Source organism: Girardinichthys multiradiatus, chromosome 11, assembly GCF_021462225.1.
Source record: "Girardinichthys multiradiatus isolate DD_20200921_A chromosome 11, DD_fGirMul_XY1, whole genome shotgun sequence".
NCBI classification, from domain to species: domain Eukaryota; kingdom Metazoa; phylum Chordata; class Actinopteri; order Cyprinodontiformes; family Goodeidae; genus Girardinichthys; species Girardinichthys multiradiatus.
Genome location: NC_061804.1, coordinates 12,834,052 through 12,850,658, shown reverse-complemented (window position 1 = coordinate 12,850,658; position 16,607 = coordinate 12,834,052). Strand labels below are relative to the sequence as shown.

Below are 16,607 nucleotides of genomic sequence, written 5' to 3'. Positions count from 1 at the left end.
GTGCTGAAAATATAGGAATCATTAACAAGAGGCCACATTGGTCAATATCACAGAACTGTCCTTGATGGATAGTTACGAAGAAGAAATTGGATTTGTAAAAATGTATTGCAGCCAGGTGAGGTATTACTATAAAACTAGCAAAACTAGGGATTCTCTGCTTTTTCTAGATGATACATCTGCCTACTTTAATAGATAACATACTGATAAAGAGTCCGATTCACAGGATTTCCACCCACATGCAATACTGTCATTATAAAGCACACTCTCAAGATAGTTTTACTGTAATTAATTGAAGCAGTTTTGGAGGTTTTGACATGCCTGTTAGCGGAGGATAATCTGCACCATGGGGAGGTATTAGATATTTAATTAATCCCTTGAAACAAGACAAAAACAAGTAGATAACGCGAATAATTAGCCTCTTCCCGCTGTAATTTTTTTATCAGAAATATATGGACCACATTGTATGAATAGTTTGATTAAGCCATTCGTCTGGCTAAATCACAAGTATAAACCTTATATGTTAAGATTACTGTAGGTCAACTTTGTTTTTGTGTGTGCGTCAGGGAATTTACCTTCAACGAGGTATCTGAAGAATTTAAGGGGATTTTAGGCCATCTTACGAATATAGTTAGTCTATAATAGAATAGAAATATCCTTTATTATCCCTTGAGTGGGACACTTGGTTTTATCAGCAGTAAAGTGACAAATAGATGTATGCAGTTATGCATAAAGTATAAAATAAGAGACTGCACAGTAAGGTCAAATTTACAACATAAGAGAGACATAAGACTGTAGAGCTATTAAAAATAACTGGTACTAAGAAATGTGCAACTGAGTAAGATCTTTTAAAAGGGTACAATCTGTGCTCTAAAAATGTCCTCCTCTGGTCTAAGGTACTTGTGAGATTTTCTGGCAGGTAGATTTCATTTGCCAACATCTTTAGAGCAGATTCCCCAACATAAGAATGGTTTCCTTATCTGCTGGTAGTCTACCTCTTTCTACTTTTTCTTCTTGCAGGTTTGACATTTCACGCACCTTTTATTATGGTTTTAATTGTGTTGGATGAGCAGCTCCAAGCTCATCAGCACAAAACGTGACCTTTCACATACCTTTCTGACTTACCCAGGAAAACAGCGGTCCTATTTTTAAATTAAAAGTATATTGGATATGTGCTTTAACGGCAGCAAACAACAATGCTTGGTTATGAACCCTATGGTTTTTATATCGGTGCATGAAAATGAACTGAAAAATGTGTTTTTAACAAAGCACCTAAAAGCAAAGGAACACAACCAAAGACGTCTAAATTGTTAAACTATAGACTGTGTAACAAAGAGAGTGGCAGTTCAGGCCTACTGTATGTCTCTTTAGGTGTAATTAACCAAGAAGCATAACTGTAATACAGCAACTCTGTCAAGCATTTTTGCCCATTAAAAGACAAAGAGGACTAAAGTTGTTTGGGAATTACAAATTTAGTCCTCATTAAAGCAAAATAAGTTTTGTGGAAGGTCAAAAAATCAAGTAATTCAGGTGAGGAAATCCACAATCATCTGAACGATGAAGCTCCCAAGTGACCTGCAAAAGTATTGATACACCCTGACCTTTGTCATATTCCGTCATGTTCCAACCACAAACTACAATGTACTTTATTGGGATTTAACTAACAACAAGTACACAAAGGGTCGCTTAATTGTGATGTGGAAGGAAACTAATACATAGTTTTCAATATTTTGTACATATACAAATATATAGATTTTTCTGCATTTATATTCTGATACCCCAAAGTAAAATCCAGTGCAACCAATTGCCTTAAGAAGTCACCTAATTAATAGTCAAACTGTTTCCACCTAAACTCACAGGCTGGGCAAGGAGAGCATTTATCAGATAAGCATTCAAGAGGGCCATTGTAACTCTGGAGGAGCTGCAGAGATCCATGGCATAACTGGGGGAACCTGCTGACAGCAACAATGCTCTGAACAAATCTGAGTGGCTTGAAGGAAGTCATTGGTGAGAAAACAGAAAAAGTCCCATTTGCATTTTGCCACAAGTCATTTAAATGACACAACAAACATGTAGAAAGAAGGTGTTCTGGTAAGTTGAGAGCAGAACACTATGATGGAAAACTAACACGGTGCCTCGTCTCCAATGTAAGGTAAGGTGGAGACAGCATCAAGGTGTGGGAATATTTTCCCTAAGCGGGACCAGGGAAGTTGGTCAGAGTTGATGGGAAGATGAATGGAGATAAACGTTTTAAGTGGGAAAGGCAATCCAGTTTTGCAAACCTGTCATAGTGTATAAAAGACTTGAGGACAGGTTGGAGATTTAACTTCAAGCAGAACAACAACCCTAAATATACAACCAGAGCTACTACGCAATGATTTAGATCAAAACATATTCACGAGTTAAAATGGCCCAGTCAAAGTCCAAACCTAAATCCAACTGAGAATCTGTTGCAAGACATTGACATTTATGTTCAGAGATTCTCTCAGACCATTTTGATTGAGCTTGATCTATTTTGCTAAGAAGAATGGGCAAAAGTCTCAGTAGATTTGCATAAGCCCAAAAAAAAAAAAAAACCTTCAGCTGCACCAATAGGTGTCTTGACAAAATGTGGACTCAGATACATGGTGAAAACAAACGCATGCCACACTTTCAGACTATTATTTGTAATTCATTTTGAAACTCCTATAACATGTTCCTTTTACTTTACAATTAAGTGCTACCATCACATAAAAGACTCCTGAAACAAGTTAGGGTTTGTTGCTGCAACATGAGAAAAATGTGAAAGTTCAAGGGATATCAATACTTTTGCAAGGCTCTACGAGGCTCAATGAGAATCAAAACAAATACTGAAAACACATTTTTACTGCATAATTGTGACACCTGATAATATTTTTGTTGGGTCTTCAGTCATTTCCTTCACATTGTTTTGTATCCTCTCCATTTATTTGCAAAACCTTTAATGGCTGCAGACAAACAGACAAGACATACAAATGGTTTCCTGTGTACGCATAGCTTTCATTGATTGCACTGGAATATAAGTATGCAGTCTTGTTTTTGAATTGAACTGCCAACACTTTAAGCACTTTAAGTAAAATTGCACCACTTTGAAAAGTGGTGCACTTAACTGTTGGGTTTAATTTCAACAATGCACAAGAAGTGAGGTCTTGGTGCATATGCTCTGTTGTTTGGTGCAATAATTCACATCAAAGTTGAATGATTTAGGAGGGTTTTATTAGAATCTGACCAGGTAATATGTGTCAGTGCAGGTCTGTGGTAATATTAAAACTAATTCACCTCCAGGAGCAGACTGTGGTAGCCATTCATCAAAGGTGAGACATTTAGGGAAAAAAAGAGAAACTATACATCATATTTTGGCCGTTTTGTCTCCTGCTTAGTTGCTTCAAAATATGCGATATCTTTACCATCCAGAAAGCTGATTTTAGTGGGACTGAGCGTAATTTATGCACAAATCCCTGCCCATACTCCTTTTGGTATTTATTAGAACATATTGTTTGTGCCAAACGTCAATATCCAATTTAATGATTTCCTAAGATTTTCTTAGTAAAATTGTAAAAAAAAAAACACAGTTGCAAATGCAGAAACCCAAACACTTATATCCTCTTCCTCGTTTAATTTATAAATGACAAGGAAAAAAGAAATCAGATTAATGAAAATTATTGCTTTAGTCTTTATGTGAACCACTTATATGTGTGTGTGCATACTGCCTCCTTGTGGTCAGTGTTCAGGTTGCAGCTGCTTAAGGAATTCTGCTACATGCTGGAAATATTGAACTGTGAATTGATGCTCCTTGCAATAATTTTCAGTTTATGTTTCTAATCAACTTATTTTTAGAAATTAAGCATTTTCCCTTTCTCAAATTTAAATAATAATTAGTTTAAGGTTTTACTCTGCTTGGTTTCTGTCAACATGCATTAGGGTCCCCTATCGAATGACAAGCTACAGTTGAAACAATAATTATTAAAACAACTTATATAATATGTGAGTTAATATAGTTGCATTTTGATTGTGAAAAAAAGTCCATTCCAAGCTTGTAAGCAGAAAACAGCACGAAGAGCTCCAAAATGTCCTTGTAAACAGATGGCTTTGGACCAACACCCTCAGATGACATAGCTGACACTGGACCTCAAGAAAATTGGACTCTGTGCCTCTCTACTCTATTTCTAGACGTTGGGCGCATGATTTTTAAATTAAATGCAATACGTCCTTTCTTTCAAAACCTTGGAAGTACTAAGCAACGGTCCAGTCCTCAAGACTATTCCAGCGTCTCTGGTTGTGAAGGGAGGCAGTTGTAGCCCATGTTCTGAATATGTCAGCAGTGGTTCTGGAAGCACTGATCCACAGTGCACGCCCTCTGAATCATCCCAAGTTATTGCATGGGCTTTGCCTGACAATCCTCCTTGGACTGTAGTTATCCCTGTTGCTTTTGCACCTTTTTCTACCACACTTTTACTTTCGACTCAACTTTCCATTCATATGCTTGGACATTGCACTGTGAACAACCAGTTTCTTGAGTGATGAGGTTGAGGCTTACATTTCTGCACTAAAAATCCTTTATTATTGGTCTTATGTAATACTCAGAAATTGAGTCACGCAAATATGTTTTAATCAGCTGTAAGCCATATTCACCAAAATTAGCAAATAAATGCTTGAAATAAATTAGTGGATCTATACAACTGAAATTTTTTGATATTACTGAAAAATCTACTTTTCAGGTGATAATTTATTGAGATGTACTTGAATATTAGTCTGAATTCAAACATCTTGCTTTTGATGACTGCTCAAAAGGCATAATTGCAACATAAAAAGTGCAGAGCAGATATTTTATATTTTAAGAAACACCCAGTGTACTTGCAGCACACCACCACCACAGAAAACACAAAGGTGTAGATTAATACAATTTGTGCTTTATTGAGAAAAATATTGCACAGAGTCGATTGCAAAAGCAGTGTTGAGCATAAGGGTGTACCCCATATTCTATCTAGCATGTCTGAGCAGTACAGTGCAGATCTGCCAACTCACATTAGACCATACATGTAAAACACGACACACCTGAACCTGTCCAACAAGGTGGCATTTCAACAAAAAGGCTTGAAAAGGCAACAGATGTGGTTGTGATGAAGAAAAGAGAAGGGAAACAAAGAAAGAAATCGATTTGTCTTCATGTCTTGGTGCACATTTATTTTTCAGCAGCAGGTTAGAGTGAAAACATAAGTGACTAATATCCACTGGCTAAAGCCAACCGGCACGCTGTACGGGTAAAAGAAAACGGTACAATTACATATTGCATCAATGGTGGTGTGTTGACAGAAGCTTCATCGAAGCCATAAAGCAGAAGGGCGGCCACAGAACATCTGCACAGCAAAATCTGGGTTATAAATGTAGAGGAGGTATCCGGTAGCTTAAATATAAGGTGATCAAGATAAACAAAGAGGTCTTTCAGTAAAAGACTTTCCAATAAATTACATCAGGCGGTACATTCCATTCTGTATACACCATCTGTTTTGAAATGGCTTAAGCACATGAGATTATCCATCACCTGAAGAGTATTCCTCCCCTGATCATTTTCTTAATGTGCATTTTTAACCCCCTGCAATTTAATTTTACATCCATAAACCAAAGCTATATTATAAAAAGGAGGCCACTGCGCATTCTCTGAAACCATTTTTAAAAAACCCAGAGAGTGAGGAAACAACTTAAAGACAAACGTTCAATATATTGTGCAAATTGTATTTATTATTTATTATAATAAAAACATCCCTGGATGTTTTTATTTGTACAGGTAGAAAAAACAATTAAGCTTCAATATTTTCCTTGTTTTATCTACAGGCGCAATGAAGGTAGACGAGTGAATAGTTTTACAAATAAGTGAATAATTTCACCTTATTTGGCATGGTTGCTGCTTAGTTAATGCTTTCTTATCTAAATAAATGCACGACACAAAGTGCGTTGTGTGCCAGTATATAACTTGTTTTGATTACTGAGAGATAAATCTACTTTTATTCTATTTAAGTGAAAGTACAATATTTAGGAATGCTATTAGGAGCTAAAGGTCACATCATCTAATTTATTCAACTAACTTGGAGAATTAATAAAAAATGCTGCAAGAGCAGTAAAGAAGCAGTCGTACAGGGACCATAAGACTTAAGAAAAAAACCTTCCATAAATCAAAATGTAAAAAAAAAAAAAAAGGAATTTATACATAAAAAAAAAGCATAAATCTTTAAAATAAAAAAGTCAAAAAAAAAAAGGCCACCACCTGTCTAATGTTGCTCCAAATAACTTCTAATTATTTCCCCTGCTGTAAAGTACAACATGATTAGAAAAAGCAAAGCATCTGTACTATGCTCGTGGCGAGACAAGGAGGACCAAATCTCTTCATGCAGGTCTGGACATGTGACACGTTTATAGGAGCGTCAGTCAAAAAATGTAGTCTCTGGTCATCTTGAGGGATGGCATGGCCTCGTTGACGTTCTGGTCCAGGCGGCGATACTCCACGTTGTTGCGAGAACATAAACCGTCTTTCCACCGTCGGCTCTGGACCAGCAGGAGGATCTGAAGAATAAGAAAAAGGAAGGTAACGACAGATGATGTTAACAGAAATCAAATGAATCCCTTGGATGTACAAAGTGCTGACCAAGACAAATTGTTTCCTGGTTGACAGGGCAACAGAAACGCAGAAAGATTTTATAATTGGAATCATTCATTATGCAGTAAAGTTCAGATATACAAGAGAAGCATGATTTGAAACATGAAACTCTCTTTAAAGACCTGAGAGAGAAAGGAAAGACATCGCTTCCATAACAATATGCTCCAAGGGAATCTATTTGAGATCTATTGCGATATTACCATCTCTGATTGTCGGACGAATAGAAAAATGTTTTAAAGTTTAGCATTGCTCAACAAGTTGACAAAATTGATCAGAAGTGCTCTTAGTCCCACATTATGGTTTTCTTCTTTAACATCTATGGTTTTAAACAAAAATGGCTTGTACATCTTTTTTTTTTTTTTTTACATTTATATAAATAGCAAAAGAATTCCGGAGGATATTTGTAAATTTCTAGTAACCCACTAAGACCTTTAAACTGGGGCCATTTTAGAGAAGTTCTATTTTTCTAGATCAGTAAATGTTCATTATAGTCAAATTACCATCAACTAGAAATCAGAAAAAGTAAATTGTTAGCACTATTGATTAAAACTGCAATCTGCAGAGACACAATGAGAAACGCATTAGCATCAACCAAACAGAATATACGCAGCAATATAATCTTTAATCTCCACACCCTGAATTAACCCTTCCAGCCCATCACATCACAACCGTGCTTTTCATGACCAGAAACGTTTTCAAACAGCCAAATTTGTCTTTTACAAGAGTAAAGTCAACAGTGTGTATACATTCCCTGGCAGTAAAAAAGGTTTCAAACTGTAGGATAAAAAAAATAAAAATAAAACTTTTTAAATCCAGGTAATTTAAAACAAATTTCCAAACCCACCTTTCTCTTGTTGTGGTAGGTAATGTAGACAATGGCCACCAGGAAGGCCAGGATGACCAGATGAAAGAAGAAGTGGGAGTCGTGTTCTTCGGAGTTGTAGCTGTCAAATTCATCTGCCCCTTTAACCTGATCTTTGATGTTACTTTGGTCTTTCTTGTCTTCTTTTCCTTCATAATTATTACCTAAAACGTCTCCATAGTCTTCCTCATATTTGTCCGATGGATCATCTGAGATGACGGGCTGCTTATCTGTACTCAGCAGCAGTGGATCGGTGCTCTCCACTGTGGATGGGTTTGTTGTGGTGGTGTGTTTGAAGTCAGCTCTTTCTTCTGTTACAGGTTTTGTTGTTTGGGACACGTTGGAGGCGGGAGCTTCTGGAGTAGAATCTGGAGTCGTTTTTGTAGGACGGGCTTCGGTAGTATTGACTTGTGCAGGAGTGTTTTTCTGTGCTGAATCCATCGTTTTAGTCGTGTGGTCCACAGATGTATTGGGTGCCATGACAGATGAATTCTTTTTGATGACCACAGGATCTAAAGTGGTTGCCAGATGAGTTTTGTTCTCATTTTTGAGCTCGGCAGACGTATGCTTGATGGCATCAATTGCTGTGTTCTGTGGACTTGCTGTAGTTGATGAATCGTTCGCCTCGCTTGAGTTTCTTTGATCAGTGTGCAATCCTGTTAGGGACAAATAAAAAGACATCATTTAAGTTGTAAACATATGCATGACATGATTATTTATGTCAAAATATTTGAGTGCCACTTGAGCTCAACATATAAAGCCCCACAGGTTAAAAAACATTGCTCCTCACAAAGGTTTTTTAGAAAAGATGCAGAAAATGCTAATTCAACCATGCGACCCATCCAGATTCAAGGCTAAAAGAAATCGAACCTCACAAAACTACATTCCACGATCAAACTTAGTGCTACGTCCCAAATACAACAGCACACAGTTTCATCAAGTACAAATTTAAAAGTGAACTGACTGCATTCTCCAGTAGCCCAACAACAGACACGAAATCAAGTCAAACGGGTAATACAGAGAAGTTGTGTTATATGACATGATCTGCAAATCTAAATAAATATGGCTATACGATGCTTGCAATAGTATTCACACCTTGATTTCTTTCCTCAACTTCAATGCATTTCATTGTGAGAGGAAAGCAATTGTTTTCCAAATTTCCACAGATCTATAGATTAGGACCTATTAATATAGAAAATATTTAAAGATTTATGTTACCGTATCAGAAAGATAAATAAGAACTTATACTATCTATGATCCTCATTGAGAGCAAGTGGAACCGAGGCCATAGTCCTTCCATGTGTGCACAATCTTGGCAAAAAAAACCTCGTACTCTCATAATCGTCGTTCCGCTTCATCCGGGACCGGGTCGTTTGGGCAGCAGACTCAGCAGAGACGCCCAGACGTCCCTCTCCCCAGACACCTCTTCCAGCTCCTCCAGGGGGAGCCCAAGGCGTTCCCGGGCCAGCCGAGAGACATAGTCCCCTCCAGCGTGTCCTGGGCCGTCCCCTGGGCCTCCTCCTGGTGGGACGAGCCTGGAACACCTCCTGAGGAAGGCGTCCAGGAGGCATCCGGTATTGATGCCCGAGCCACCTCAACTGTCTCCTCTCGATGTGGAGGAGCAGCGGCTCTACTCCGAGCCCCTCCTAGATGGTTGAGTTCCTCACCCTATCTCTAAGGGAGTGCCCGGCCACCCTACGGAGGAAGCTCATTTCAGCCACTTGTATCCGGGATCTCGTTCTTTCGGTCATGAGCCAAAGTTCATGGCCATAGGTGAGGGTAGGAACGTAGACCAACCGGTAAATCGAGAGCTTTGCTTTTCGGCTCAGTTCTCTCTTCACCACAACGGACCAGCACAGTGCCCCCATTACTGTGGCAGCCGCACTGATCCGTCTGTCGATCTCCCGCTCCATTCTTCCCTCACTCGTGAACAAGACCCCGAGATACTTAAACTCCTCCACTTGAGGCAGGAACTCCCCTCCAACCTGAAGAGGACAAGCCACCCTTTTCCGGTCGAGAACCATGGCCTCGGACTTGGAGGAGCTGATCTTCATCCCAGCCACTTCACACTCGGCTGTGAACCGCCCCAGTGCATGCTGTAGGTCTTGGCTAGATGGGGCCAGCAGGACCACGTCATCTGCAAAAAGAAGAGACGAAATCCTCTGGTCCCCAAACCAGACCCCCTCCGGCCCTTGGCTGCGCCTAGAAATACTGTCCATAAAAGTTATGAACAGGACCAGTGACAAAGGGCAGCCCTGCTGGAGTCCAACATGCACCGGGAACAGGTCCGACTTAGTGCCGGCAATGTGGACCAAACTCCTGCTCCGCTCGTACAGGGACCGGATGGCCCCTAATAAAGGGCCCTCGATTCCATACTCCTGGAGCACCCCCCACAGGGCACCACGAGGGACACAGACCAATGCCTTCTCCAGGTCCACAAAACACAAGTGGATCGGTTGGGCAAACTCCCATGAACCCTCGAGTACCCTGTAGAGGCTATAGAGCTGGTCCAGTGTTCCACGGCCAGGACAAAAACCACACTGCTCCTCCTGAAGCCGGGGTTCGACTATCGGCCGGACTCTCCTCTCCAATACCCTGGCATAGGCCTTACCAGGGAGGCTGAGGAGTGTGATCCCCCTGTAGTTGGAACACACCCTCCGGTCACCCTTCTTATGAAGGGGGACCACCACCCCAGTCTGCCAATCCAAAGGTACTGTCCCCGTCCACCACTCAATGTTGAAGAGGCGTGTCAACCATGACAGCCCTACATCATCCAAAGACTTGAGGTACTCAGGGCGGATCTCATCCAACCCCGAAGCCTTGCCACCGCGGAGCTTTTTAACCACCTCGGTGACTTCAGCCTGGGTGATGAAAGAGTCCAACCCCGAGTCCCCAGGCTCTGTTTCCCCCAGGGAATGCGTGATGGCAGGATTGAGGAGATCCTCGAAGTACTCCTTCCACCGGCCGATAATGTCCCCAGTTGAGGTCAGCAGCTCCCCACCCCCACTGTAAACAGTGTTGGCGAAGCACTGCTTCCCCTTCCTGAGGCGCCGGACGGTTTGCCAGAATCGCTTCGGGGCCAACCGGTAGTCCTTCTCCATGGCCTCACTGAACTCCTCCCAGGTCCGAGTTTTTGCCTCTGCCACCGCCCGGGCCGCGGCACGCTTGGCCCCACGGTACCCATCAGCCGCCTCAGGAGTCCCACAAGTCAACCACAGCCGATAGAACTCCTTCTTCAGCTTGACAGTGTCCCTTACTGCCGGTGTCCACCACCGGGTTTGGGGATTGCCACCGCGACAGGCACCGCAGACCTTACAGCCGCAGCTACGGGCAGCAGCATCGACAATAGAGGTGGAGAACATGGTCCATTCGGACTCTATGTCTCCAACATCCCTCGGAATCTGGTCAAAGCTCTCCCGGAGGTGAGAATTGAATACATCCCTGGCCAAGGGCTTTGCCAGACATTCCCAGCAGACCCTCACTATGCGCTTGGGCCTGCCAAGTCTGTCCGGCTTTCTCCTCCTCCAGCGTATCCAACTCACCACCAGGTGGTGATCAGTGGACAGCTCAGCCCCTCTCTTCACCCGAGTGTCAACATATGCGGCCGAAGGTCTGATGATACGACAACAAAGTCGATCATTGACCTCCTGCCTAGGGTATCCTGGTGCCAAGTGCACTGATGGACACCCTTATGTTTGAACGTGGTGTTCATTATGGACAATCCGTGACCAGCACAGAAGTCCAATAACAAAACACTGCTTGGATTCAGATCGGGGAGGCCATTCCTCCCAATCACGCCTCTCCAGGTGTCACTGTTGTTTCCCACGTGGGCGTTGAAGTCCCCCAGCAGAATAATGGAGTCCCCGGGAGGGGCACTATCCAGCACCCCCGACAGGGACGCCAAGAAAGCCTGGTTCTCCGCACTACCACTCGGCCCGTAGGCCGAAATGATAGTCAGAGACCTCTCCCCAACCCGAAGGCGCAGGGATGCGACTCTCATCCACTGGGGTAAACCCCAACACGAGACGGCTGAGCTGGGGGGCAACAAGCAAACCCACACCAGCCCGCCACCTCTCCCTGCGGGCCACTCCAGAGTAGAAAAGAGTCCAGCCCCTCTCAAGGAGATGGGTTCCAGAGTCCACGCTGTGCGTGGAGGCAAGCCCGACTATTTCTAGTCAATATCTCTCGACCACCCGCACCAGCTCAGGCTCCTTCCCCCCCCAGCGAGGTGACATTCCACGTCCCTAGAGCCAGCCTAAGCATCCGGGGATCGGGCGGCCGAGGTCTCCACCTTCGTCCGCCGCCCAATCCTCTTTGCACCGGTCCCTCACGGTTCCCCCTGCAGGTGGTGGGCCCACTGGGGGATGGTCTCGCATCTCTCGTTCGGGCTTGGCCCAGCCGGGTCCCGCAAGGAGCAACCCGGCCACCAGGCGCTCTCCGACGAGTCCCGACCCCAGGCCTGGCTCCAGGGTGGGACCCCGGCTCCGCCGTACCGGGCGACGTCACGTGCCTCGATTCTGTAGTCATCATGAGGGATTCTCGAACCGCTCTTTGTCTGACCCGTCACCTAGAGCCTGTTTGCCATGGGAGACCCTACCAGGGGCATTTAAGCCCCAGACAACATAGCCTCTAGGATCATTCGAGCACTCAAACCCCTCCACCACGTTAAGGCGGTGGTTCAAGAAAAAAGCTGATTCTGATAAACAGCTTTTAGCATCTCATTTAGGCTCATTTGAAGGATTCAAAGAGTGACAAAGTTTTCCCATTTTGAAGCTAATTTAATTTTTTTTTACTTTCAACTACAATAATAAACGGTTTTTCTTTTAGTTTTGCAAAAATGTGAGCTTAAATTTCAAGCGAGCTGTAGACCTCAGACTATAATCCAATTTGAAAGTGCGTTTAAATTCTGTCAGCCTTCCTGACTCATTTACCATAAAAGTGTTGCCATTATTTTATCTGCAGGGAATATGAGGCGTTGCCTAGGGCAGGACAGGAGGAGAACACTGGGGACTTTAAGTCACGAGTAAGACATCCCTAAGAGAAGAAAGGGTCTATTCATAGCCACGGGCCTTTGCCAGCATTAATAATCACAGAACAGGAGGCTGTTTGTTTTGTTTCTCTATATAAAACGTGATGCAAATCCAGTCTGTAAACAGGTCTCCCAAACTCCGCAGTAATGTAAAGGTTATATAAACAGAACAGGCAAGTGTTTTCTTCCTAGTCCTGAACTATGCTGTGAGGATCTGAGAGTTCAACAAACACAAACGAAATCTCGTAAAATCTTCAGTAACGACTACGACACAAACAGTCTGCACTGCTTTTACCATCTTTACACCACATAAGGTCTACAATGCTCACAGCTAGAATGCCAACTCCCCAAAACGTTTCAGTTTATTATTAGAAATAAAACTAAAATAAAAAGGCAAAAACTCCTCAGAACATTTTTTTTTTTTTTTTTTACATAATCAGGTCCCACAAACAAACAAAAAGAACTCCCTGCCAGGTTTCTACAAACTTCCCATTTTAAATTTTCAGATTTTTCTAACAGTTGCCATAACATTCTGGACATTTGAACACATCAAGGGGTTTTATTATGTGTATGTTCCAAAAACCACTAAACGACATAATGCTGGAGTTGGCCAAAACAACCCCCAGCAAAATCCTTTTTTTTTTCTGTCACTAGCTCAAAAACCAAAACAATTAGAGCCAGACGTGGTAAAATAAGGATAAAGTATAAAATCGGAATACAAATTAATATAAAATGCCCTTTTTCCAGAAAAACAGATTTTGATTTTATTTATGGAAACAGGAATAAAGTCTGGAAACTGTTTTACATACTAAGGTTTCTTTCCTCCCTACTTGTCCAGATAAAAAAGTAAACAGCTAAAATAAACCACTTTCATTTCTAAAACTACTCAAGAATGAAAAAAAAAGGTTTTAAATTAAAAAGCCAAGTCGTTAATTCTTTAGTATCAGATCCACTGAAAATACTTCTTTCTCTTGTAGAATTACAATCCAACATAGGCACTAAAAACAGGAAGTAAAGAGATTACTGACTATAACAAATATAAAGATTTGAAATAGACTTGTCATACACATCTTTCTACTCCTTTCTGAACATTTTTATAATTATGTTTAGCAGTAGGGTTGTTTTGTTTGCTTCATTTTGCGTGGAATATTATAACATGTCAAAATTAAGTCTTACTGTTACTGGATGATAAACAACTGCTCTGCAAATACTCTCAAGACTTTAGTGATAATGACTTTTTATGATAACGATGTCAAGAAAATAATGAATAGAAGATCCTGCAGCGAGACGATGACATGGCAGCTTTGCTGTTTATTTTCAAGCTCCATGATGGAAATGTAATAATTTACTGACAGGCCGTTAGTTAACAGTACAGCCATGTGGACTGTTTTACTTGACCTCAATAAACGTCTGGTGCTGGGGAGTCCCCGTTGGACTAATATAGACCCCTTAAAAAAAAAAAGTACATCTAACCCGCCATTAAGAGTTATCCGACTCATTGCGTTGTTAAGTTTAATGGTCTGCTCATAGAGAAGAGAAACACAGTAAGAGTTTATTTATTATGTATATTATAAATTACAACGCACTGGCTTTAAGCAGTAAGGTAAAGCTGAAGAATCATGTTTCGGTGGCATTTCCGGTTTTACGTATTCCATATTGGAGGCGGAAAACGATAACTGACGTTGTGTTTCGATTCGGTTTCAGTTAAAAATAAAAAAACAACTTTCTTTTACTACGACATATTCTACGTCTTCCTGGTCAGATAAAGACATATAAAAATGTCTGACAGACAGTTTATGCCGTCGGCAACGCAAGAACAACCTGGCGTAGTTAAAACTAATACCAGCGGTTGCTAACAGGACATGCTAATTAGCAACAGTAGCTAGCCTCCAGCTAGTATGAACTTTCCTCACAGAAGATAACACACGACTGCACTACCTGTGAGGCTTTCAGGTGTTTGTGAAATGCAGACGTCGATGAACAGCTGGAGGAAAATAACCAAACAAAACGCGTAAATACGTCTCCTGCTTTCCCTCAGAGTTCTGAGCGTCGCCATGTTGATGAGTGACTAAAAGGGGTGGGCTTTAAGGTGGCCAGATATACAAAATGGGTGGGGCGTTTCTCTAAGCCTGGCTGTGCCTCATTCTTCAACCGGAGAGCAGAACGGCGCCCGGGGTGGGCGGAGTTAGTACTCTATTCTAGGCGGAATATCAACAGGAGCATGTGCCAGATTCACCGATGAGAGAGGTGGACTCCCATTTCTGGTCTGTGACTAATATAACCATGATAATTAATATTGCTCCTTTACATAGTCAGTTGTTGACTTTTCTGACCCCTTGTCAATAAACTCTTGTGAGGTTCTATTTGTACCAAATTCCTAAATATCAAATGAAACGGCAAATTTGGTTGCAGATTTTAACTAGTTCACACTCTAACTGGGTGTGATGTTATTCCTAGATCTGAACTCCAACAAGGACAAAGACAATTAAAACGTGGCATCAGAAAATTCTCCTGGCTTTTCATATTACAACTGAAACATAATTCCCAGCTACCAAGAGGGATGAAACGCTCCAATTACACCCCATTCTAGAGAAAACCAGTTATATCCAGGCTACTTGCCGACTGACGGTTATGGAACGTACCCAAATTTTCTTGTTTTGTTTTGGCCATCTTGGGACAAATTATTTGTCCCTTAAATAGGTATTAAAGATCAGAAAACCTACTTACACCAAAACAGGAAGTATTTATTACTAAAAAAGTTAGGTATTGTGAAAAATCTAGAAAACACACCTACAATTAGAGCAGCTGAAGTTACAGCACACTGAGGATTTGTTGCAATCCAATGCTTTACTTGGAAGAGTTTCATCATGGGCCTAACTTAGATGGTACTTTGGCACTTGATAAAGGCCTGTCATGCCCACGGCATGACAGGGACAGTCCCCTACATTAATTTAGCAGTTGGATGAACAAAAACCTGTCAGTGAATGGCTGAAATGGCAAATGTTTTGTTGACAGACGCTCCCAGGGGATTTTTGCTTATGCTCTGACAGTTTAGGACAGTTTTAGTAGCCAAAGGAAGCGTTTGTTATATCCGGGATGAGTCTTCTAGATTTTGTTTGCACAGGAACATCCATAATTCATCTCCTACAGAGAGCGATGTTTCTTTGTGCCAGCAACAAAGCTCACTAAACTCTGATAAAGAAGGGAAAACCTTTGGATATATATTGGGACTAGCTGGTTGTAGATGAAATGGACAAGTTAAAAGAGTTTTCAGGGTACAAAAACGAATCTTGACTGAGAGCAGCTGAAGTAAAATTGATAAAAGTGAAGGGCCTTTTGCTTTCTTTGTAGGCAGTGTCCAAGCTTTGGAAAAAGCATTCTGCATTAAATGAATGTCAAATATTGTAGAATCAGAATTAGCTTGTTTGGCCAGGTTTGTGCACACAAACATGGAATATGACTTCCGTTCCACGTTGCATTTTAAATATAAATATATAAATTTGGTATAATCTGGTTTATGTATATATTTATATATATATATATATATATATATGTATATCATAGAGACAGCCTGGGGAAAGAAACTGTCTCTGTGACTGTTGGTTTTTGGAAGTAGGTCTCTGTAGCGCCGACTTGAAGGTAAAAGTCTAAATAGTTTGTACCAGAATATGGTTAGGTCTTCAGAGATTTTAGCTGTCAGTTCCTGACCCTAGACCTGTACGAGTCCTGAAAGGAGGGAAGACAAGCCCGGATCATCCTCTCTGGAGACCTGATTGTTCGTTGCAGTTTGTCCCTGTCTTGTTTTGTGGAAGAGCCAAACCACACAGTGATGAATGAGCTCAACACAGACTGAATAATGGTGGTGTAGAAACTGACCAGCAGCTCCTGTGTCAGGTTACACTTCTTGATTTGCTGCAGGAAGTACAGTCTTCTGGGCATTTTTTTGTCCAGAGAAAAGATGGAACTGGACGTTTCTCTGACAAAAGCGGAAGTTAACGTAATTCAGATTTCATCCCATTTATTAAAGTTCTGAACCTTAACTAACATAT

The 16,607-nt window shown here is 41.5% G+C and overlaps 1 protein-coding gene across 1 annotated transcript; it reads right to left on the bottom strand.

Moving 5' to 3' along the window:
• Nucleotides 1-4,905: 4,905 nt before the first annotated feature.
• Nucleotides 4,906-14,652, bottom strand: c11h5orf15 (chromosome 11 C5orf15 homolog). Its single transcript, XM_047380100.1, has 3 exons — nt 14,497-14,652; nt 7,512-8,185; nt 4,906-6,573 (listed from the first exon to the last, which is right to left on the bottom strand). The coding sequence occupies exons 1-3, from the start codon at nt 14,612-14,614 to the stop codon at nt 6,439-6,441; spliced, it is 927 nt and encodes a 308-aa protein (XP_047236056.1). The 5' UTR covers nt 14,615-14,652; the 3' UTR covers nt 4,906-6,438.
• Nucleotides 14,653-16,607: the final 1,955 nt, after the last annotated feature.

Excerpts from the sequence above, each read along its gene's own strand:
- c11h5orf15 (XM_047380100.1), bottom strand. The coding sequence starts at position 14,614 with ATGGCGACGCTCAGAACTCTGAGGGAAAGCAGGAGACGTATTTACGCG. Across the intron at positions 8,186-14,496 it reads AACACCTGAAAGCCTCACAG|GATTGCACACTGATCAAAGA; the intron begins GTAGTGCAGTCG and ends TGTCCCTAACAG. Across the intron at positions 6,574-7,511 it reads CCTACCACAACAAGAGAAAG|ATCCTCCTGCTGGTCCAGAG; the intron begins GTGGGTTTGGAA and ends CTTATTCTTCAG.